We start from the raw sequence: 24,664 nt of genomic DNA, 5'->3' as shown, positions 1-24,664 counted from the left end.
TCCCCATCCCTATTCAAAAATGAGGCTAAAGGGGGATTTGTACATCTGTCTTAACGCTACACCAAAGGTACGTCATGACATCATAACTTATTGAAACCCTATCGTGCAACCTGACGTGCACTTTGCTAGAAATGTGACCATATGTCACATTAACACAACCTGCAATGACTGTGATTGACCCATTGGGGATCATTGTAGCTTCGTACAAATTTACGGCTCCTTATGTTTTAACTTCCGTTTTTCAAATTGATCTGATCAACTCGAATAGAGAAACTCAGCGACCAACTAGTGTTTCAGTGTTACATTGTAGACTGTGCATAGATTTAATGCAGAAGAATAGGTTAAGCTTGAGGTCCAAAATGTAGAGACAAATAAATTACAGTACAGTATTTGAATATGTAAAAACCTGGTTAAACGGACTCAATATGAGTCTGCTTAAAGAATTGAAATTAGTGGAACACGCGTAAGTAGGATGAGGTAATTTAGTTGTCTCTCATCCTTTTTTTTTTTTCTTTATTCTTGCATCATTACGCTCTAATGGGACGATACAAGCGATACCTCGTGGGCATTAGCAAGTTATTTGCACATCAAGTCTAGCTCTGGAAAAGGGTGAATGCTTCATTTGTCAAACCTTAACATGCACATGTCAGGATGTTGGCTCTGTTTACGCAAAGGCAGCTCCCTAATTGGTGATCAACACTCATTAAACACTAGTATTATTTTAGTGTGAAGTGTCCAGACCAAGTGCAGCCACACTGCAGTACAGTGCTTTATGTAAGTGATGGTCCAGTGTTTGCTACAGTAAACAGTAACATATCCTAGATGCCATATTTCATCCAGGATTGTGGCTGCAGCTCAATTTGGTTCATTAAGTGCATTACAAAAATGTGCATCACGAATGCATTGAGGTAATTGGTTTAAGTTAACCAGCAGTCATTTTTAGGTATGTTTTGTGTAGATGGTTGCGTGATAATGTATTATTATGGTTGAATCATTCAGAAAGCTTACACAAAAACATTTTTGTGATGTGATTTAGAAATTAGGCTATCTGTTTGACAGTTTTCAGTATAACGACTGAAAAGGTCGCTTTTGATATGCTATGCAAGACCTTCCTCCTTGAAGCATAATCTATGTTTGAGTAGCAATGAGAAGTACTTCAAAAGTAGAATTTTTTAGCTGTACTATGGAAATGGACTATGGACTATAGCTGTACTATGTCTGGATAGCTTGAAATTTGTCTCTGTCTAACACTGACAACAGCACAGTAAAATATCTGCACTTATTAGCACCCCGTATCTGCAATCCTGCCTGTGCAGGGACAGCCTTCCCTGCTAGGTGTGTATCGCCTGCACGTCTTTGACAAATTCAGCAAAAGTTTGTTTGATCAGACTGAATTAAATCTTTAGAAGACCCAGGACTGGTGACTCATTGGGGTAACATAAGAGATGTGCAAGAACTGCTTTATCTCAACAACCATAAAAAAAAAATATAATCCTGCTTCAGATCCTCAAAAGCCAATCAAAAAAAAGAAAAAAAAAAGCCAAAAAAACTGTATGTCAGCTATACATAACATCAAAGGAAACTGAAAGGTTTGATGCCAGTGTTAATTCTAAGGAATTATTTGCTCTGAGAAAGACACGTTTGCAGTTTTTATCACTATAGATCATAATCCTCCAATTTTTTCATAATCAAAAATATAATTCTTATATTGTAGCTTCTGGCATGCAAATGTCTAATTCAATCATTCAGCACATCCCCTTCCTTTTATTTCCTCGCATTCCACTCATCATTTCCATCTTACCGTACTCTTCTTTCATGCAAACATTTCATTTTGCTCATTATATTGTGCTATTCAAGTGTGTAAAAAATAAACATATTTATTTATAAAAAGTAATTTGTAATCATTTGGGGATGTATCTCTGTGTCTTGATTTGAAATAATTCACTCAATAAGAAAAAAACATGCTTTCCAGTAATATTCTACCACCCCATGTGACAGTATAATATTATTTTCCCTGTCCTAGTTAGTTTTAAGTGTTAATTTTTGTCTGGCTGAAACATATGCATTAGTAAAGTACAGTGGTTTCTCAGGGTTTACTGAACCTTTGTTTGGGCTATCCAATATTCTCTACAATTAGGAGGCAATTAAATAGGAGAGAAGGGGTGTCTGTAACTCAGACCCTTCTTCAAGAATGTGTAAATGAGCCAGCTATTTTTCTGTGCGCTTTGAAATATAGAAATGCACTCTTTGAATAACAAGCTCTTGTTATGTTGGTCTTTTTCAGTAGTTTAATGGCACCAGATTGGAAACTTAGCACCATCATCAGCACTTGATCTTGCTGGTGTTGCAAGATCTTGCACTGCGGTGCACTCATTCCCTTTCATTCATTTAGAGACATGTTGGAAATTCACTTTCATTCACAATTTTCTTTAAGACTGTGTGAGACTTTGCTTTGTTCACAACTCAATTGCCACTCTTATCATGCAGTTATAAGTTTAAAATTCAGAAGATCACTGATCATGAAAGTATTTCAGGCAATCTCGGAACATATTAAAACATTATCTGCTGTGATTCATTTGTTGGGGACAGTTTTAGGTCATGAACCATTGGTTTCAAAAGGCTGCTCTTGGCTGTATGCCATTTTAAAAGAGCTGAGTCATGAACCTCCCAGTATACCAGTATATTGTAGTTCTTTTTTACCTCAACATTTTGCCATTCCATACCTGTAAGAGTTTTGACAGTTGGTAAAGATTTTTTTAAAAGCTTAATGATTTGCAAATACATCAGGACAATTTTTGAAAGATAAATTGGCATTTCATTGATATCATACTTTTTTTTTTTTTTTAAATTAACTAGTTAATTGAGTATCTGGTGACCTATTAAGACTGGTTCCACTGCAAGACATTTTCAGAATTATGTATAGACAAAGAGCCAAACTGCTGGACTCCTTACTTTATACAGTAGTAGCAGAAAAATGTACATGCTGGCATCACATTTCAGTTCTATTTGCTAATGTCTGATCTTTCTTCTGAGGCAAGCAGTAAAAGCTAACTGAGATGCTGTGTTTCACAGCTCATTTAAAGTGAGCATGTCTCTGTGGTCATGAGACTGTAGACACATCAAGCTCTAAACCCCAGAACTAATGTGTAGCAGCTGTCAGGTCCTCAGCACAACAAACATCTCTCTTTTGAATCAGTTGACCAGCTTCGCCATATGGAAAATACATACCTTTCATACCCACTCCAAGCAATTGAAGGTTTAAAGCTATCAAGCATGATTCAAGGGGCCTCTTTTTCCATGAGCCTAAAATGACTGTTTATAAGCCAGTACATTTTAATATCACTTGAGTACGCCTCCCTCATTTGGTCAAAACATCTTTGATCCATCACAACGTGAACAGAAGTCCTGGGGGTGTTCTGTGGTGTCTGGATGTTGGAAACAGATCTTTGAACTTGTACTGTTGCTTTCTTTGATGGGAATTGAATGAGCTGTCCACTTTGTGCAGTCCTTGAGCCATTCCTGAGCAGTTTCTTCAGTGTTGCTGGGTGGTTTGTCATGCTGGGGAAGGTGACGTAACATTTACATAAATGTAAACACCAACTGTTTCCCAGGAATGCTATAATGTTACATTATAATAGGATGATCATTGTTATTCACTTCACCTACCTTCCAGTAGTACTACTTCCATATAGTTAACTCATGTATCAGACCATTCCAATTAAATTAAGGAAATTTGTTTTCTCATCAAATTTTAGCCATTTAACAAAAAAAAATTTTTTTTTTAAAAATTATTTGTCATGGATAGTTTAAGTATGATTTTTTTTTTTGAAATACAATTTATTTCAGTGCTCCCTGTCTCTTTCTCATTTGATTTGTCAGGAAGTCTAGTTTGTGATTTAAGGTGACATCCATATAGAATGGGTGACTAGGTGCTCTATTGAATTATCAGCAAAACAATGTGTTTAAAGTTAGTTGTTGTTAATGCAGAAATTTAAATATAAACGCAAATTGTCCTTTGTTTTAGTGTTTACTTAAGCAGTTATTTAATTGGTGTATGAAGACAGTTCAGAGGAGAAAATTTGGCTTTACAAATGTTAAAGATCAAAAGATAAAAATAAAAAAAAGTAGGGTTCTGCTGTATTTATGTATATCTTAGGAATTTGCGACCCAATTGTAAAACAAATATTCTTTCTTTGTCTTACAGAGAGATGGTCCTTTTCTGGAGGAAGGCCACTGGATTCAAAAGTATTAGTGACTCTCTGCATGGGCTGTGGTTTTAGTGATTGTGAGCTGGGCTCCTACTGTCAAGCACAGGTTGATTGTGCTTGGCTCACTGACGCTGTATTCCCAGCCAACTTCTCCTTTCATTAGATGATAAAAAAAAGTCCACAGGATTGCCATCCATGGTTTCTGCCCTAATCAAAACTATATCAGCCTACATTGAAAAGATTTGCAAAGGAATGTTTACAAAGAAATTGGCAAAACCAATAAAGAAGAAAGAGAGAAGTGAAAATAAAGAGCCTAAATTGACCACTGATTTGCAAGTACACAATCTAACTCTCTCTACCACACTGAAGACTACCGTTAAAAAGATTTCCAAATGCTCTTCAGCACGTAACATTTCGCTCGAGGAAGACGACGGAAAAAACGACTGTTCATCTCTGTCACCCACTTTCAGTTATCGTGTAGCTATAGCAAATGGACTCCCAAAAAGTTCTCTTTTTTTGAATAATAATGAAAGCATCTTTCCCGAGGTTCTTTCGATTGACAGTAGTTACTCTGACTCCTTGAGTGACACAAAACCCATCCGGAGACTGGATGAGCATAAATCGCACACTATGCCAGTAAGACGAAACAGGAAGAGCCTCATCAGTTTGGCTCCCTCGGATGGTAGCTCTGAAGGTGAAAGAGGGGAGCGCTCCAGTCTACACACACTTAGGTTGGGAGCTCTACGCAAGTTAAGAAAATGGAAAAAGAGCCAGGAATGTGTCTCCTCAGACTCCGAGGTGAGCAATTGGAGGAAAACTCTAGGCATTCGGAGCAAATCCTTGGACCGTGCTGGACGGCAACAAAAGAGCTCAACCCTTGAGCCTGGCTCATCCTCAACAGGTTGCATCAGTCAAACACAGGATGTAATGGAAATGATCTTTAAGGAGCTACAGGGGATCAGCCAGATAGAGACAGAACTATCTGAGCTTCGTGGCCATGTCAATGCCCTTAAAAGTTCAATTGATGAGATCTCCAGCAGTGTGGAAGTAGTTCAGAGTGAGATTGAACAGCTTCGCTCTGGATTTGTCCAGTCAAGAAGGGAAACTCGCGATATCCATGACTACATAAAACAAATTAGTCACCAGGCCAATAATTCCACCTTGCGATTCCTCAATGTTCCTGAAGAAAAGTCAGAGAAAACAGAGAGTCTAATTTATAAAATAATAAAAGACAAAATGGGTTTTGTTGACCCTCATAAAACAATTAAAATTGAACTCGCTCATAGATTAGGGCAACAAAGAGAATGTTCTAATGCTAAACCCCGCCCTATTATTGTTATTTTTGCAACACCCCAAGATAGAGATGTAGTCTTAAAAAAGTGCTATAAACTTAAAGGAACTGGCATTACCGTGTCTACTGATAGCTTAACTCATGATGGAAAAGAGAGAAAAGATAAACTGTCATCCTCTCAAACTTATGAAAGCATGGATATAAAGATCTCAGGAAAGGATAAAGTCGTGGAGAGTGATGACTGGGACTCAATGGACAGTGACAAAGAACTGGATGAATTAAGCAGAAATAAATATGCAATGGTGATTTCAAAGCCTGTTCACAAGAGCAAATCAGAGAAGAGGCGGTCCCATGATCATACCCGGTCAGGAGATGAGGCTGGCTACTCAGGCACAGTTCACTATGCTGATGACCCTTACTATGATCCAGAAAAGCATGCAAAGGCTTACTATTCTGATCTGACCCCTGGTTGGCTTTCCCAGAGTGACTACTCCACTCCAAAACTCAGCCGCTCTGAGTCTGACTGCTCAAAACTTTGCCAGTCATACTCAGAAGACTTTTCAGAGAGTCAGTACTTTACACGGGCAAATGGCTGCTCCCTGCTGTCCTCCTCAGATCAGGAACTGTGGCAAAGGAAACAGGAAGACATGGCTTCTTCCTGGTATGCTAGCCCCAGTCACGCTCTTAGCCACGATAATCAAGCTTATGAACATAATGAGGTCGAGACTACGGAAACTATTGACAGCGGAGTTAGCAATGGACTTGTCTGTATGTCAAGGGATAGAAGTCACTACAGTGGCTCTCAGCTTTCTCTGCAAGGTGATCTATCACCGTGGAAAGACTGGCATCATTTGGAGCAGGGTGCTGACTCTGGCTTAGAAGCCTCCATAGAGGTTAGCAGTCCATTTGACCCATCAACAATTCCTGGTTTTCCAGAGAACATCACTAAATGTCAGGAAGTTGATTTACAGTTTGAAGGAGATGAGGAATTTATGATGCTTGACAGGGAATCTTCCCTACCACCAATAACGACCCACATTATTCCTCCTATCACGGAACGTGAGTATGTCAAGTCATCTGCTCGTCAATCTAAGGAACCATGTAAGATTATTTCAAAAGAAAGCACGAAAGTAGCATCTTCCCCTAAAGATTCCCCTAAAGCCACTGCTAAAGTGACACATAAACAAACTAAAGTGGCTACAAAAGAGGACAACTCAAAAATATTGCTAAAGGAAAGTCCTAAGGTATCTGCTAAGGTTTTACCTAAAGTGACCTCTAAAGCAGCTCCTAAAGAGTTGCCTAAAGAGATTTCAAAGTCAGCAGCTAAGGAATCCTCTCAAGCTATCTCTAAAGACAGTCCTAAACTCACTCCTAAAGACACAACAAAGCCCACAGTCAAAGAGGTATCTAAAGTGGCATCTCAGGCACGTCCTAGTGAGATTGTTAAAGTCACTTCTAAAGTGACCACGAAAGATAGCCCCATGTTGACTCCTAAAGAAAGTCCTAAAGAGTCCCCTAAAGAGAGCCCTAAAATAACCCCAATCGACACCCCTGTCTTGACCCCTGTCTCGACTCCTAAAGAGTCCCCTAAGGAATCTCCTAAGGAATCCCCTAAAGTTATTGCTAAAGAACTTCCACAAGTTGTACCTAAAGAAGGTCTGAAAATTACTCCTAAAGAAGTTACCAAAGAAGCTTCAAAACCTTCCCCAAAAGAGGCCCCCAAAGAGGTGCATAAAGTAGCACCTAAGGAAACTGCTAAAATACCAACTAAAGAAATTTTGGGGACTCCAGCTAAAGAGTCCCCAAAAGTAGTCCCAAAAGAGAGCCCTAAAGTGACCCCCAAAGAAACCCCTAAACCAGCCCCAGGAGAAGCTCCTAAAGTAGCACCAATAGTAGCCTCTAAAGAAGTCTCTAAAGATATCCCCAAAACAATTCCTAAAGAAAAATTCCCCGAACTGGATGTTAATCATAGCTTTCACCAGCCCCAGAGTAAGTCTTCATCTATGTACCGTAGCCAGAGTGAGATTCGAACAGAGAAGGTTGAGGAAGTTCCCAAGTCTTGGAGCAGTAGGCTCAGCATAGATCTCAGTGAAAAGTCCTTTGGATTTGGCTTTGGTTCTACCTTACAGAGAGCTAAGTCAGCTCTTGAGGTTGTATGGAAATCTGGGTCTCAGACTACCCCTGCTGCGCCACCTGAGGAGACCTCAAACACCTCGTCTTCATTTATGGGGCGATTCCGCACACTATCTGGTTCCACTACCAATAATTCTAGTACTACAGTTGACTCAGATATCCAGAAAGAGCCCGTCTTCCTTAAAGCAGAGGAGGATAAAACAGAAGCCGAGGAACAACCCGTGGACAGTGAGACCCACTATGTTGAAGTAATGGAGCAAGTGCTAGCTAACCTGGAGAACAGAACTAATACTTCTGAGACAGAGGAGCCTGATGAACCTGTTCAGGAGTGTGAGACTTCTCAGGACTATGATGTGTCTGAAGACATTGAAGCCACTCTAGACATTGATGCCTCTCAGGATTTGGAAGCTTCGCAAGAGTTGGAAGCCCCAGGTGACAATGAAGCAAGTAAAGAAACATGTGTTCAGGAGTATGATTGTAGTTTGGATGAACAGTATGATGAAGAGTACAGCGAGGATTATGAAAACCAACTGACTGAGGACACTGCTGAATATGATGCCATGGTAGAATATGTAGATGTAGAAGAACCAGATGAGACAGAGGGAAATGATCTGACAGAGGAGATGGAAGAAGGTGATGAGGAGCTGGAAGAGGTGGCAGAAATAACTGAAGAGGTTGCAGAGGTGGCAGAAAAAGTTGAACAAAAGCAAGAGGATGAAAACAAAAATCTTCCAGAAGAAAAACCAATAGAGGCTCCACCTAAAAAACGTATTCGGCCCACATTTAAGGAGGCAGCGCTGAGGGCCTACAGGAAACAGATGGCCGAACTGGAGCAGCAGATCCTTGCAGGGGGTATGATACTTTTCTTCCTATCATTTGTCACAGTGTTATCTGAATTTTGTTCCACTTTTTTTTTTTTACATGGCAGGTCTTACATGTGTTGTATGAATTACTAACAAAATAGACAAAATCTACATTTATGTGCTCCCCAAAATTTGTCAGTAAAGAAGCAAACAGCAAGTGAACATCAAGTACAGCAGTCAAGTGTCAGGTGATTGTGCATTAATGAATACAGCAACAAAGTTACTGTAAATGTGGTTACAGCTATAGTACCAAATGTTATAACCAACAAAAAAAGGTAAATATAAAAAATAAATAAATTATAAAATATAAAAGCTGAGATGGGCTCCAGTCCCCACGGAATCCTGATAAGGATAAGTGAAAGTGAATGGATGGATAAAAAACAAATCCCAGGAAACAATGAGGAAAACAACAAGGAGTATGGGAAGAAGTAATATACCCATTTGTTTTCAGTTAATGAACAGCAAAAATAGCATGAATTCTTATTTTTAAACATCAAGAAAGTCTTTGGTGGAAGCCTGAATTGCAGTGAATGTAAATAAATGAATGTATATGATTTACACAGTGCAACCAAGCCCCTGACTTGAAATTAGGTATTGTAATAATGCGACTCTTGCATGAACCTCAGACTTTGATACATTTGGCAAATGTGTTTGAATTGGTTATTTATGTTGTGGTGAAAAACTGAAGGCAGTGAATCTGTTAGGTGGTGGATGGCAGTGTTATGGGTGGCAATGACTTTGAATTCCCATGGCACAGCACTGGATTCTCATGCAGACAGCTGTGGCTTAAGGGATAGTATTTTATTTCTGGTGGGTTGTTATTTATTACCAGACTTTTTAGGAACATAGAATTCTGTTGGTGACCTCCTAAACATACCATCATTTGAAAAAAAGCATGACTGCACTGCTATTTAATGACATTGTGGTGGCAGAGAGTTCAAACAAGTGTAAACATAAACCTTTTATTTGCTTCTTTTTCTTTTCTTTTCTTTTTCTTTTTTTTTTCTTTTTTTTACCAATGAGAAGCTATTAAATGCACTACAATATTTTAAATCATAAATAAAACCATTATACATTATACCAGTAATTGTATTGTTGTTGTATACCTTTGATTCACCACAGTAGTATTTATTCAGAATTCTGTAGGTCTATGGCATCCCACTTAAAATTTGGATAGATTCATTGATGGAACAGTCTTCCAGTTGGAGTGAAATAAGACGTAAGGGAATTTCCATGCTTACTTAAAATCAAAAAGCTTTTGACCCACATACGTAACGGTTGTAGTGATGGCGGGCAATTTTAGTTCAGTAATACAGGCTACTCCTTAATGCTGGCTGTGTGACAGATGTGTTCATAAATGTAAATTCAGTTCAAATTAAAATAGATTAACCGGAGATTCCCCTCCTGGCGCAGTATATGGGTCTATGCTTTATACATCACTTCTAACATAAACAGGTAATCTTATAACAGGCCAATGCAAACTTAATGAAACATTTACTGGCTATGACTCTGCAGCTTTAGTTTTACACATTGCCTTTTTATGGCTACCAGGCAAAAAGAATTAAGACTTGAACTGAATGACTGACTTACTGTGTCACTCCTTATTGCTGAATCTCATAGGTGTGAGGTGAGGCATACAGCGAGCTCTAGGCAAGTGTGACAGACTATCCTCACTTTCCACTGGCTTTTTGATTCTTTTTCCATCTTTGATAAATCAGTTAGAGGCCTGGTTCTAGGCAAGGCAAGGCAAGTTTATTTATATAGCACAATTCAACAACAAGGTGATTCAAAGTGCTTTACAGAGTCATTAAAAACAAAAACAAATAAAAAGCATGATTTCAAACTGATAAAAAAAACAAAAACAAAAAAAAAACAGTAGATAAAATCAGAACAGTAGATAAAATCAGTAGTTAACATTTAAGTTTTGAAATTTAAGCTTAAAAGTGTGGATTTGGTGTTTTATTCAAATGCAGCTGAGAATAGGTGAGTCTTCAACCTGGATTTAAATAAACTGAGTGTTTCAGCTGATCTGAGGCTTTCTGGGAGTTTGTTCCAGATATATGGAGCATAAAAGCTGAATGCAGCTTCTCTGTGTCTGGTTCTGACTCTGGGAACTGATAAAAAACCGGATCCAGATGACCTGAGGGATCTGGAAGGTTCATACTGGGTCAGGAGGTCACTGATGTATTTTGGTCCTAAACCATTCAGAGCTTTATAGACCAGCATCAGAACTTTAAAGTCTATCCTCTGACAGACAGGCAGCCAGTGTAAAGACCTCAGAGCTGGACTGATGTGGTCCACTTTTTTGGTCTTAGTGAGGACTCGAGCAGCAGAGTTCTGAATGAGCTGTAGTTGTCTGACTGATTTTTTAGGTAGACCTGTAAAGATGCTGTTACAGTAATCAAGGCTACTAAAGATGAATGCATGGACTAGTTTTTCCAGGTCTTGTTGAGACATCAGATCTTTTATCCTTGAAATATTCTTGAGCTGATAGTAAGCTGACTTTGTTATTGTCTTAATGTGTTTTTCTAAGTTTAGGTCTGCATCCATCACTACACCCAAATTTCTCGCCTGGTTGGTGGTTTTTAGGTGTATAGATTGAAGTTCTCTGGTGACCTGTAATCGTTTTTCTTTGGCACCAAAGACTATTACCTCAGTTTTGTTTTTGTTTAGCTGGAGAAAATTGTGGCACAACAAGTCATTAATTTCCTCAATGCATTTACCAAGAGCCTGTACAGGGCCTTGGTCTCCTGGTGACATTGTGATATATATTTGTGTGTCATCTGCATAGCTGTGGTAGTTTATTTTGTTGTTCTTTATAATCTGTGCCAGTGGGAGCATGTAAATGTTAAACAGAGGGGGTCCCAAGATGGAACCTTGGGGAACTCCACATGTGATACTTGTCTGCTCAAATGTGAAGTTACCTATTGATACAAAGTATTTCCTGTTTTCTAAGTATGTTTTGAACCAGTTTAGTACAGTTCTCCAGTCGTTTGAGTAATATGTTGTGGTCAACTGTATCAAATGCTGCACTGAGATCCAGTAAAACTAAGACTGACATTTTTCCACTGTCTGTATTCAGACATATGTCATTAAACACTTTGGTCAGAGCGGTTTCAGTGCTGTGGTTCTGTCTAAAACCTGACTGGAAGGCATCATAGAAGTTATTCTGTTTTAAGAAGTAATTGAGCTGTTGAGAAACTGCTTTTTCAATGATCTTACTTAAAAATGGGAGATTTGAGATCGGCCTGTAGTTGTTCATTTGTGTCTTGTCAAGAGTGTCCTTTTTCAGTATAGATTTAATTACAGTAGTTTTAGTGGTTCTGGATACACACCTGACATTAAAGAAAAGTTGACAATCTGTAACAGGTCTGACTCCAAAGTCTTTGAGACCTTTTTGAAAAAACTTGTTGGCAGGACATCTAAACAGCAAGAGGAGGAGTTCAGTTGAGCTAAGATGTCCTCCAGGTCTTTGCTGTTAATAGGGTGAAACTGTTTGATGGTGTTTAAACTGTTTTTCGGTGGACACAGTACATATCCTGAATCTGCTGTTGATGTACCAATTGCTTGTCTAATCTTTTGGATTTTTTCTGTGAAGAATTTGGTAAAGTCATTGCAGGCCATGGTCGAATGAAGTTCAGCTGCCACTGACACAGGAGGGTTTGTTAGCCTGTCAACTGTAGAAAATAAGACCCGAGCATTATGACTGTTTTTAGTGATGATGTCAGAGAAGTAGGACCTCCTTGCACTCCTCAGTTGTAAATTGTAATTGTGAAATTTCTCTTTATAGATGTCATAATGCAGCGGTCCCCAACCTTTTTTGCGCCACGGACCGGTTTATGCCCGACAATATTTTCACGGACCGGCCTTTAAGGTGTCGCGGATAAATACAACAAAATAAAACTAGTACCGGTACCGAAAAAAGAAAATGTATTCATAACACATGTGAAAAGACCCAGGAAAACAGAGTAAACGATAAAAACGATAACAAAATAACGCTGAAAACCGATAAAAACCCTGAAAACTATACATTTCACACCTGAGCCTCAACTCTCGTGGCCCGGTACCAAACAACTCATGGACCGGTACCGGTCCGAGGCCCGGGGGTTGGGGACCGCTGTCATAATGAACCTCTAGGTTTGTTTTTCTCCATCTGCGCTCAGCTTTCCTACACTCTTTTTTTTCATTTTTCACCAGTGTGGAGTTTCTCCATGGAGACTTTTTCCTTCCAGAGATAACCTTCACCTTAATGGGAGCAATAGTGTCCATTACATTTAATATTTTAGCATTGAAGCTATTGACGAGCTCATTGACTGAACCTCTGGATAGGTCAGGTGTTAATGGGAAGACATGGTTAAAGATCTCACTACTCTATTCGGTTATACACCGTTTTGTGATCACTGCTGTTGATATATCTGTGTGGGCTGAAATTTTACTTTCAAAGAAAACACAGTAATGATCAGACAGGCCCACATCAGACACAGTAACCTTTGAAATGCTCAGGCCCTTGGAGATCAGTAGGTCAAGAGTGTGTCCTCTATTAAGTGTGGCCTCTGTTACATGCTGAGTCAGCCCAAAGTTGCCCAGAGTGTTACTCAGGTCTTTAGACCCTTTGTCCTGAGAGTTGTCCACATGGATGTTAAAATCCCCAACAATAATTACACAGTCGAAATCAACACAGATCACAGACAGCAGTTCACTGAGATCATTAAAGAAGTCTGTGCAGTATTTGGGAGGCCTGTAAACATTAAGAAACACAACTCAGCTGTAAAGCCACATATTCAAAAGACTGAAAACTTCCAGGAGATAGCTGCTTACATTGAAATGATTCATTAAATAAGACAGCACCCCCCCCTCCTGCTCACCCTGGCCTCACTGATAAAACTGTAGTTAGGAGGGGTCGTCTCGATGAGAACAGCTCCACTGTTACTTTGGTCCAACCAAGTTTCAGTTAAAAACATAAAATCAAGGCTGTGCTCAGTGATTAAATCATTACTTAAAAATGTTTTCCCAGCTAAAGATCTAACGTTTAATAAAGCCAACTTAAGTGTTTTAGAGGTATTATTTGTCCCCTCGTGTTTGGGAGCAGTCTGTGGCACACAAGGTATGTTTACTATATTTAAAGATGTTTTAGGGTGCAGCTCTTTGTGTTTTGACCAGGCCACATGTCTCCTTCTGTCACCTAAAAGTACAGAAATTTTAAAACCTTCTATGATGTTTATGTGTTTGTGCTGTTTTGCTTCATTATTCAGGTTTGTTTTGTGACAACCTATCAAAGACTGAAATGTGTAGTGGAAATGTAAGAGAGTGGTAACCACACAGACATGTGAAATTGATTTTTCTTTGCACTCGTTTTCTTTTGGCTGCATATTTTTCCATGCCACAAGCTTTTTGGTTAGTTTATTTATGTGTTTTATAATGATGTTGATCAGAGAATAACATCAATGTGGATATAAATGATAACTATTTATTGCTATAGTAAGTAAGTATCATTAGAAAAAGTCTTTGGTTCCCAGTAGCTGTTTCTGAAATATAGTTAGATGCATAATTTGTTAGGGAAATGGGCATTTTTATAAATTTTGCCCCTTTACACCATCACAGTGGTTTTAAATCAACCAATCAAGATGTCACTAAAGTTTTAATTCAAAATGTTTAACTAAAGTATTACGTTAACTGTTTAGGAGCAAAAATAATCAGACATTTAGCATGTATTTTCATATAAGACGAGCCCTGATCCATTATTATTCCATGACAAATTAAGCAGAAAAAATATCAGGAGTTGATTGCAAGTGTTTAACTTGTATTTTGTAGCTTTTTACCAGAAATTTTACTATGCGGTCCAAAGACACGCCAGTGAAGGAGGCCATCATTAGGCTAAAAAAAACCAAAAAACCCCAAACAATAATAAACCTATCAGACAGATAGTAAAATCTTCAGTTGAGTGGTCAGATCAATAATGTGGTACATCCTTAAAATGTAGGAATGCATCATCAAAAGGCCTGCAATACTATTGATGATAGTGGTTAACGTGGTTAATTGCATAATTTTGTCCTTGGTTAAGAAAAACATCTAAAAAGTTAAGATACAATAGATAAAGGAGACTTATTTGGACAGAAGAATCCAAGATGAACTTGTACTAGAATGATGGGAAGAGAGAAGTATGGTAAAGGAGAGAAACAGCTAATATTCTGAAGCATTCCACATCATTTTCAGACATAGTGGTGGTGATGTTATAGCATTGGCATGTATTACTGTCAGTGGAATTAGGTTACTAGTGTTTATTGAAGATGTGACTGCTGACAGAAGCAGCAGGACCAATTGTAAAGTGGACAAGGCTTTGCTCAGATTCAGCCACATACTGCAAGGCCGATTGAAGAAAGCTTCACAGTGCAAATGGATAATGATCCAGTGCATACTGCAAAAGTAACCTAAGAGTTTCTCAAGGCAAAGAAATGGGATATTGCTTTATGGTCAAGTCATTCACCTGATTTTAACCCAACTAGGCATGCATCTAAAGGGAGGAAACTCAGCATTTGGTGCAGTCCATGGGTGCTAGACTTTTGGCAGTCGTCAAGTCTTTAAAACAATCCTTGCGTTTAACATTATGTTCATTTGTCCAATTTTGTTTGAACATCTAGTTATTGCTGCACCTTGGTGAAACCCTTTCAATGGAAGCGGAAAATCTGCACTTCAATCATATAGTTGTGTAAAAAGTGTTAATAAAATATTATAACACATAATAGAACGAGCCAAAAATATAATCGCCTGCTCTTTCCGGTGTCATCTAAAACACTATCCGATGTGTTTGGCACCTGAAATGTTACCTCACAGTTTTTTGAAAAATACACACAAATTGTAATTAAAAAAAATTGTATTATTTTGTGGTGCTTATGGAGAAGGATGCATAGATGCATGCACAATCTATATGCCCCCCACATTTCCTCCCACTCACACGCTCCTACTCCCACCCTCATTAGCTTTATGCCTTCATCTCTTGTAGCTGATATGTGCTCATCATTCTCGTGCTCTGGAGCGTGCTGGCTGGTCTGTGTGGGAGCTGTGAAAGGAGTCTCAGCAGTACTGCCACTCCTGCCAGGCCTGTCTTCAACTGGCTACAGCAGCGTCTGTATTCAGATGCTAATTCACACTCCCAAGGGCATTCTGTAACCAGGTCAGCCTTGCTTGGAATATTTATAGAGGTCTACCGCTACTGAAGTTTGCTGCTTGTTCCTGGGGGAGCAAAGGAGGTAGACCCTCTTTATGCTTAGTTCACCATTTCTCAAGAAAGTGTGGATATGAAAAATGCAGATAAAGGGAATGGAGGGCCTCTCCTGCTGTTGTTTAAAGTGTTATCTTCCAATTCAAAATATTGATTGACTTTGTGTTGTTGCTGGGGGAAAAAATGGATCTAAAGTGAAAACTTGTTCTTCACAGGTAATGTACACTCCCAACTTTGAGATGCTGCAGTTTTCAGATTAAACACTTAAAGTGTCAATAGGTAACTCCCCACACACGCATCCACCCCATGCAGCCATTGAAAAGACGCTTTATGTTTTAAAATGCTCTCTTGTATCTAGCTTACTGACCTAGTAATAACAATGCCAAGTGTTTATCTCCTTTGAACCCTTTTTAGTTGCTGTGCACTATCCATACAAGGTTCAGCTTTACTTTTCTTCTTTACTTTCTTTTTCTTTGCATCCTCAGACAATACACCTCATATTTTTCATTTATATTTTTCAGTTTCGTAATTATTGCTAACGTTTGCCATTGAGTTTGAATTTACTAAAAGCTACTGGAAAATCAATAATGGTTTCCTTTACATGTTTTATTTGTTTGTTTGTTTTGAATGGCTTTCTTTTCTGGTTAAAAATCATACCCTATATCCTTTCATACTTTTTATACTTGTAGTTTTTACCGTCTACTTGCCCCAGCGTTGTTCTCTATTAGTATAAGTTACGACAATAGTTGCTGCAATGTCACAAACAAAACTTTGCTTATATATATATAGGGGCTGATAACCCATCTTTGCTGATCTTGGTTCACTTCTTCAGAAATTTCTTTCCTATGATATTGTGAATAAGTGAATGAATTCACTGACATTAGCCTGCCACAGCCTCAAAGACATAGTCATAGTTAGAACAAAAGTGAGAGGAACAGTGGCCGCTAATATTGCTTATGTAATATAGCTGTTGCTTTTATTCCATATTGGTCATGTGGTATATTTTGAGTGATCAGAAGCACAAGCTCTGAATAGATTGGTTGCACAGGCACTTAAGACATTCATATGTCACTTTGAAATATATTTCACCAGAGCCATTAGGCCAGAACCTCCCACTGGATGCCTTTCTTTTTTTCTAACATGTTTTGTCACTGATTTATTTTCCATAAAGTAATTTCTGAGGTTATTAAACATGGAGCTTTTACTTGACAGCTGATAATATGACATTTTCTTTTCACTTTACTGCATCTGTGTGTGTCCCACCAACCTGAGTGGATTGCCAAATACAACCAGAGTTTTGCTGCCATCTAGCTTGTTTTAGGCTACGTACACACTAATGCATTTTCATTTGAAAACGCATCGTTTTCTTTCCGTTTTGGCCTCCCGTCCACACTGAGACGGCACTTTCGCTGATGGAGAACACAGCGTTTTGAAAATGCTCTCGAAAACGCATACATTTGGAAACGGTGCTTTCGCGTTGCAGTGTGGACAGCAAAAACGCAGACTTTCTAAAACGATGACGCATGTTAGTCATATGATGCAGTCATGTGACCAATTAAACTAAGATAGTGGAGGGCATTATACAGCAGTTGTTTTGTTTGCTCTGAATTTTGAAAGCCCTATTAAAGATTAATATCAGTCTGTACATGCTCCACATAGCTTTTCTTCACTTAACTCTCACTTACTTTTGCATCTTTGTACTTTTGTGTTGCTCGCAGCAACAACTCCACCTCATTATTAGTCCATTTAAAAAACTCAACATTTTGCCACGACGTTTCAAAGAGCCGGAAAGTAAATAAACAGCAGACTAAATTAGGCAGGTCGAATCTTCTTGCGTTTCAAGCATTCGCAGTACTGGAAAATAAGCGTTTTTCGCTGTTTCAATGTGGACGCACAACTCTTTCAAAACGACTGAAAATGCTAGTGTGGACGCGGAGTGGACGCGCAGTTTTCAAATCTATCCGGGCTAGTGTGGACATAGCCTTAGTTTTCCATCTAACTTTATTTTAACTCTAACTATATTTGTTTTTTCTTCAACACTGTAGTTCAATTACAACAAGCCCCCTTTGGTAATTTTGTCTAGCGTATGTTAAATTTAGTCTGTCAAGTCTTCACAAGCTTCAGTGAATCCACACAGTAAGTAGGTCCTTGTCACAGCAGCCATTGTGTAAAAAGGAAAACACGGGGATGATATTTAAAATTAATTATGGCCCCATTCTCTTTAGTGTGTAAACCTTTCAGTTTTGGCACCGTACACTAAACGGTAGGGGGTTAGTTCAAGTATAAGTAGAGTTGCACTTCTAACTATTGGAAAGAATGGTCTGTTAATATACATTTAAGGCAAGTTGCTGGAAGTCATTATTTATTTTTCAGTGCTTATTGCTAATCTTGGGTATCTGAGGCTGATAATAATAAATACACAGTGAAAGATGTAATCAAATCCTACAATAACCTGTGCACACTGCAAGTACTACTCTGGAGCCTGGACTGCAGCTACAACAGGCCCCCAGTTTAGGGATGACTTACTGGAACTGGAGGAGCTGGACTGTTTGTCTTGTTTTGCCACCAAATGGAAATATGGGCAATTTTAAGCAATCTGAGCAATTCAGTCTAGCCAGTGCAAACATGCATTTGTCACTATAAAAGTTTGTACTGCAGTAGTCATAATCATAATAAATTAGGAGTTCTTTAGCGTACATAAATGATTTTTATTTAAATGTTTATAGTTCATAGTTATATGAAATTGAGAAAAGTAGGAACATAGGATTGTTTAGGTAGGCTAGGCATAGGTAGGCTTGTTTATATAAATACGTAGAACTGCTACAACTGGTTGGCAGTGAAGGGAGGAGTAAAATATAGTAAGATATTGTGGTCAGCAGTATTGAATGCTGCACTGAGGTCTAACAGGAATAGTGCAGGGATGAGTCCACTGTCAGAGCCCATAGGAAGGTCATTAGTAATGAGCCCTGTTTCTATACTGTGATTAATTCTGAATCCTGAATGAATTTCTTTAAACAAACCCTTCCTTTGCATATGATGAGTTAGCTGTTTCACAGCTACTCTTTCAAATTATTTTTAAATAAAAAGAAAGTTGGTGATTGGTCTGTAATTAGCTAAGACAGCTGGGTGAAGTAAAGGCTTTTAAAGAAATGTATTAATTACGACCATCTTAAAAGCCTGTGGTACATAGCCTGATAATATTTAACATTTAATTTTGAATCCCTAGTCTAGTAAAAATGAGACCTAGGAGACACATCAATTATTTGGAGGACGTGATTACTGAAGGTAACTGAGGAAGATCAATAGTATTGAAAGTTGTCTGTGAAGGTTCTCAGTCATCCAGGTCATCGTAGTCTAAGGAGCTTGGAAAGAAAAGCGTCTGGACTTCTTTAAGTCGCTTGAAGATGTTTCACCTCTCATCCGAGAAGCTTCTTCAGTTCTAAGGGTCAAATGGTGGAGAGTCCCAGATTTAAACCCTGTGGGGGTGTCCCCCCAACGAGGGACAAAGGACCCCCTGATGATCCTCTACCTAATCACATGAGCCAAGGTGTGAAAACGGGTGTGGGTCACAATCAGCCAGGGTTTCGGGTGAGCTCATTGTGAAACCTGGCCCCACCCTACCATGTGATTTCCTGAGGTCAGATGGCCCAGGGTGTGAGTGGGTGTTAAAGCGTCCGGGAAGATATCTCAAAACTGGATTGCAGGTGGCAGACAGTTGGTGTCGTAAACCACCGCCTCTGTTCAAAGATGGTCGCGCACTTGCAGTAAATTGTGTTCTGGTCTGTTGCAGGCTATTAAAAACAAAACCTCAGTTCGTACACAAGTAAAATGTGAATCTCTAAAGCATTAGATGTTATTATTGAACCCAAAATCAGGGTTGAAGTCAGCAGTAAGATGATTGTAAATGATATAGGCTATATGGATCTATTGAAACCAAAAATGTTCCCTGACATCAATATACAACCGTTTAAGAACACTGATAAGCTGTCGATGAAGGAAATATAGCCAAACATACATACTCTGGGAGTAAAGCATGGTACTGTATATTGGAAATGCAATATGATATAGCCACAGATGTTATCTAAGTAATGTTAATGTCAGACTTATTCAATATACCTTGCTGCAAAACTAGTTAAAGCTTTCAGACTTCAGCTTTTCGGAACACATTAAACAACCATATACATTGGGGATTTGTTCATTTCCAATTTTTTCAGTCTTCCTAACACTCATATGTGAATCTTCAGTGTGAGGAGAAGGGTTATGAGAAACTGTCACGGGATTAGCTCTACATTCCTAGTTTAATTTCCTGTATCTGTCATGAGCTGCTTGAAAATGTCCTTTTGCTTTCATACACTCAGATGATGGTAAACTCATTGTGATGTAAGGTGAAAAAAAATCAGTAAAAATGCGCAAACACACTAGTTTCTTTATGTTTAAACCTATACTTGGTGTCCACTGTAGAACAAACGTTCTTGGATGTGTAGGGGCTTTGATCAGTCCTGGTAATACTGAAAGCTATGTGAAGCTTTTCTGCTTCAGAACCCTGATCTATGTACGGTGTGACAATGTGTGTCAGGACCATAATGCTGGATTTATTGCTGCTGTTTGCCCACATCACACACACAGATAGGCATGTACACACACACACACACACACACACACACACACACACACACACACACACACACGCGCTGAGCTTTCCTACCAATCAGTTACGTTTTTGTTCCACAGATTTAAGGCACCTATGAATTGAGGTTTATATCTGCAGCCTATAGCCTATCTGCTGTGCTGTGGCTTTATCTAGAGCAGCTACAGACTTGAAGGTGGAGGAGATGGCTCTATCTCGTATAGCTGTGCACAAAGTAGTTTAGTTGGTCGCTGTCCATGGTACCCACTGACTGCTGAGCTCCTTTTTGTGTGTAGAGTAACAATATATTTTCCTAGCTCTACCAAAAATGTTCCTGTACAAAATCAACCTTTTCAAGAATTTATACAATGTTGCGTAACATTTTTAACGCTTTGAAACGCTTCCATGGCAGTCACTTATCTTAAAACATTAACTATAACTATAAAATAGTTGTGATAAAGTCAACCACTTCATTTTCAATAAATGTGTAGGATTAAAATCATAATCAAAATCAAAATCATAGAAACAAAATCAAGTCGTTATCTTATTTTTTACCTTTAATTCTCTCTCTATTAGTGATGCACCAACAAGAAAACCAACAGTAGGTTTATTGTTTTAATCAGGCTGGCAATTTGATCTTTCTCTTGTGAACAGCTGCTTTCTATTTGTTCACATAAGATCATGTTTACGCTGCCATTTATCACCTATGGATCAATAGCACAGTAATTACACCTCTCCGGTCTGACTTATTTAAAGGGCTTGCCCTCTTGCAGTTTGTCTTTAAAATAGCAACACGATACCAACTGCTTACATAATGTCCCATGTAATGTTATAGATCACAGCCATTTTTCTTTCAAACTGCGTTTATTTACTCTGTGTCCAAGAAATAATCTTCATCTATTAGCCCTTAGCTGGGAACCCTCTTTTTTATGCTGGTTCTACTGTCTTTTTCTGTTCTTAGCAATTCCCTCTAAAGTGTTAATTCTCTCTTCATTTTGACATAAATTGTTTGGCAAAACAGAATTGTGTAATCTGGCAGTAATAATAGATCAATGTCCTAAATAAGTGTTTACTATTCTAGTGAGTTGATCCTTTCTAAAACTTCATGTTCTTGTCATTTTCTTCTTTCAGACACCAGTGCTTTGGATACTCAGGTTTTAAGCCACTGTTTATCATCAGATAATTGGACACTTGTGATTACTGTGCATGTGCATGTGTGTTTTTGTGAATGTGGAGTTTATAATGTGTGTGTGATCAAAGTGATATTTGTAGGTGTGATAGATAATTGCAGCATGTGCCCTTATGTTGGTTATCCCTTTATTCCTTTTTTTTTTTTTAGAAAATTATACATGTTTCAAATTTCACATTTGGTCAGTGAGAAGGGAGCATTACACAATAGGCAAATGTGGCCTAAAGCGCAGAGAGCGGCAAAACTCACAAACTACACTGATGTGGAATTATTTTGTCTTTTGCCTGTGGTGCTTTCCTCTCTTCTCCCTGTGCGGTATTATTCTGCTCCTATCATTTATCTTGTCCTGAATTGCCCTCCTATTGTACCTATTTTCCCACGTTCTTGTTATTATAGTGTTTATTTCTTCTATCTCAATTGTCTCCCATTTTCCTTGTGCGTGCTTGAGTGCTTTCTTCTTTGTAGTTCTTGTTTTACACTATGTGTTTCTTCTCTCTGAAGCCTCGCAGTCTTTTGGATCCCAAAGTGCTCGGCTTGCAGACCGGGGGGTGAGTGGTAGCTCACGTACTGATCTGATTGGTTCACAATTACTCAAATTGGAGCTGCTGTGCTGTTTGTACCCTCATGCTCACTCACCTGTAGCTGAAAGGCTACAGGCATGCTGCTTTGCTGGCATACAGCCCCAATTAAACTACCACGCTTGCTATTTGGTCAAATACCATAGGGGGATAATGCAGCCATTAAAAGGCAAACATGCCACTCAATGAATCCTGAATGAAATCTATAGGAATATTCAACAACACCAAAGATGGTGATACAAGCGCAACTTCCAGTGGAAACAACATTATGTAGTATCAAAGCCTTTTTAAACATGTTTTTTAAATTAGATTTGACTCCTCAGTCCATACATGCAATTTTTTTTTTATTGTGACCATGAAAATGAATTTTCATTTAGATAAACCTACAGGCCTGTCAGGATTGCTAGAAGGAGGATGACTTCACACTATTTATATATGTCACGTATTTGATTAACTTCCTGTTAAGTAATGCGAGTGTCCATGCAAGCGTATGAACCCAACTGCTTAGATATATGTGATAAACTGTCAAACGTAGCCTCAGTTTACCCCACTGCATATCATGACAGTGTAGACAATGCAGTGTAACAGCAGGATACACCAAGCATTAAGAGAGGGGAAGCTCAGGTCTCCTGGATGAGGAAAAGGACTGTGCAGTTTGTCATGCTGTGTATCTTCAGGGTCAAATCACTGATGTCGTCGAGAGGGCTGACAGAAAAGCTTGAGGAGCTTTATCTGTATGGAGGCATTGGGTCCTCGATGTTAGGTTGAGGTCATTGTGGAGTCTTTGAGTGACAGTTGAGGTGATGCCACTGAGAGCCTCGTGGGATTGGAGTAAGACATGTGGGGAAGTAGTGAGCACAAGGGAATTGAAAAATAGAGAGAGCCAGATAACTGGAGCTGAAGTGTTTAAACATGACACAAATTAATATTAAAGTTCATGTTTTTTGCCGGTGCAGAGAAAATTTGCATAATTTTTTTTCTGCACTGGGCCCTCAAAATTTGAGTTTTATTGAGTACAAGTTGAGTTTCAGACTCAACATGTATTAATTGTATATAATATAAATAATAACAAGTATAATATGTGTCAGTAATAGCCATCACCCCTGGTATGTCTTGGAAAAAAATAGATAACATGGAAGAAGTGGAGGTTATGGGTACAGCAGGGGGTTAGAGGGATTATTTCTATTACTAGTGTTTGTTCACAACAAGCAAAGTGGAAGGGGGTAAGACAGGTTCAGAAGGAGGCGTGATCCATGGGGTTTGACAGTTGTGTAAATCAAGCCCCCCCTTTCCCTGTAGTAATGTCTCCCACAGCATGGCATTATTATGATATTAATACACCTTAAATCTGTCTGCTTCTCCAGGGCTGGCAGTATTCTTTATGGTATTGACAGCATGCCAGATTTACGTCGCAAGAGGACAGTGCCTCTTGTCCGAGACCTGGTGAGTCATCTGCCTCAACAAGGTTATGTGTGATTTATGTCAAATCTATCTAAGTGACCCCATGTTTTAACACGGTAGTGGAATCATTCTCAGTGTAAGTATGAGCAGGGGGTTCCCTGTAGTAGACAAAAATACTGTTACAGTGTTTCAAAGTGGCACTGTTTGTTTCTCATCATTGTCCTGTACTATCCTGTATATAACAACCTCCAAGAATTTGTCATTAAAATCTGACTGTGTCAGGTTTGCATTTTAAGTTCTTATAGCTTATGATTGTTGTAATTAAAAATGAGCCGACTATACAGACATTTTATTCGAAATAAATTTAGGTGTCACTTAGACATTCACTGTGGCAAAATTAAGCCAATAAAAAGGTGATGGGTAATAAAAGCAAACACCTAAATCTCTGGCTATTCTGTTAGAGCAGTGCCTTGTGGGTATTTAAAATCTAACCTTAGCCATAATGCTGTCGCTTAATTAATTAGCCTGGAGAGAGTGTTTAAGACATTGCATCACTATGATGCTCCGCCATTTGCTTTTATTGCAACATAATGTGTCATAAGATATCCCGCAGAGCGGCATGTTGCAAACAAGTCCACTTTAGCACTGTGCCACATGGTTAGTCTGTCTGAAAGACAACAGTCTGTTGTGATGCCAGTAGTATTCATGTGTGTCTATAATTGTTTGTCCACTATGTACTGCACACTATGTCTGTCTTGTATGTGTTTTTGTGTTCTCTTCATGTTTTTTAGCCAAAGCCAAACAAATATTAACACAAATCAGATCTTTAAACAAACTGCTTGGTATACTCGTTAAGTCGAATGCCCTTCCTTGATTGGTTTTATTTTAAAATATTACAAAATGAGTTTTGTGTAAATGATAATGCAATTTGATGTCATGCACATAGATGCTGATGAATGTTTATATCACGGTGAACAACATGAGTTGATGCTGTATTTGTCCATATCTCTCATGAAATTAATAACCAACAATGTCTTGGTAAGTATGGGTTGTCGTTTTTTAAATTTTCTTCTGAATTTTGGTGTATATTTGCCATTCCTACAAAGACCCATAACGGCTATGGGTAATATTTTTCAGTGAGTTGTCAGATTTCAG

The 24,664-nt window shown here is 38.7% G+C and overlaps 1 protein-coding gene across 5 annotated transcripts in view; it reads left to right on the top strand.

Annotated features, from left to right (window-relative positions):
• The window catches only part of LOC120721001 (protein unc-13 homolog C), a 113,528-nt gene that overhangs the window by 3,070 nt on the left and 85,794 nt on the right, over nucleotides 1-24,664 (top strand). For all 5 annotated transcript variants that reach the window (XM_040010976.1, XM_040010975.1, XM_040010974.1 and 2 more), the window contains exons 2-5: nucleotides 4,205-8,484; nucleotides 21,473-21,495; nucleotides 22,032-22,078; nucleotides 23,473-23,551. In XM_040010976.1, the coding sequence (XP_039866910.1) occupies nucleotides 4,404-8,484; nucleotides 21,473-21,495; nucleotides 22,032-22,078; nucleotides 23,473-23,551 (4,230 nt within the window). In that variant the 5' untranslated portion in view covers nucleotides 4,205-4,403. The remainder of the gene's footprint in view (nucleotides 1-4,204; nucleotides 8,485-21,472; nucleotides 21,496-22,031; nucleotides 22,079-23,472; nucleotides 23,552-24,664) is intronic.

Source organism: Simochromis diagramma, unplaced genomic scaffold (genome assembly GCF_900408965.1).
Source record: "Simochromis diagramma unplaced genomic scaffold, fSimDia1.1 OVJJ01000603.1, whole genome shotgun sequence".
NCBI classification, from domain to species: domain Eukaryota; kingdom Metazoa; phylum Chordata; class Actinopteri; order Cichliformes; family Cichlidae; genus Simochromis; species Simochromis diagramma.
The sequence above is the reverse complement of the archived record's forward strand: the minus strand, read 5'-3'. Positions and strand labels throughout refer to the sequence as shown.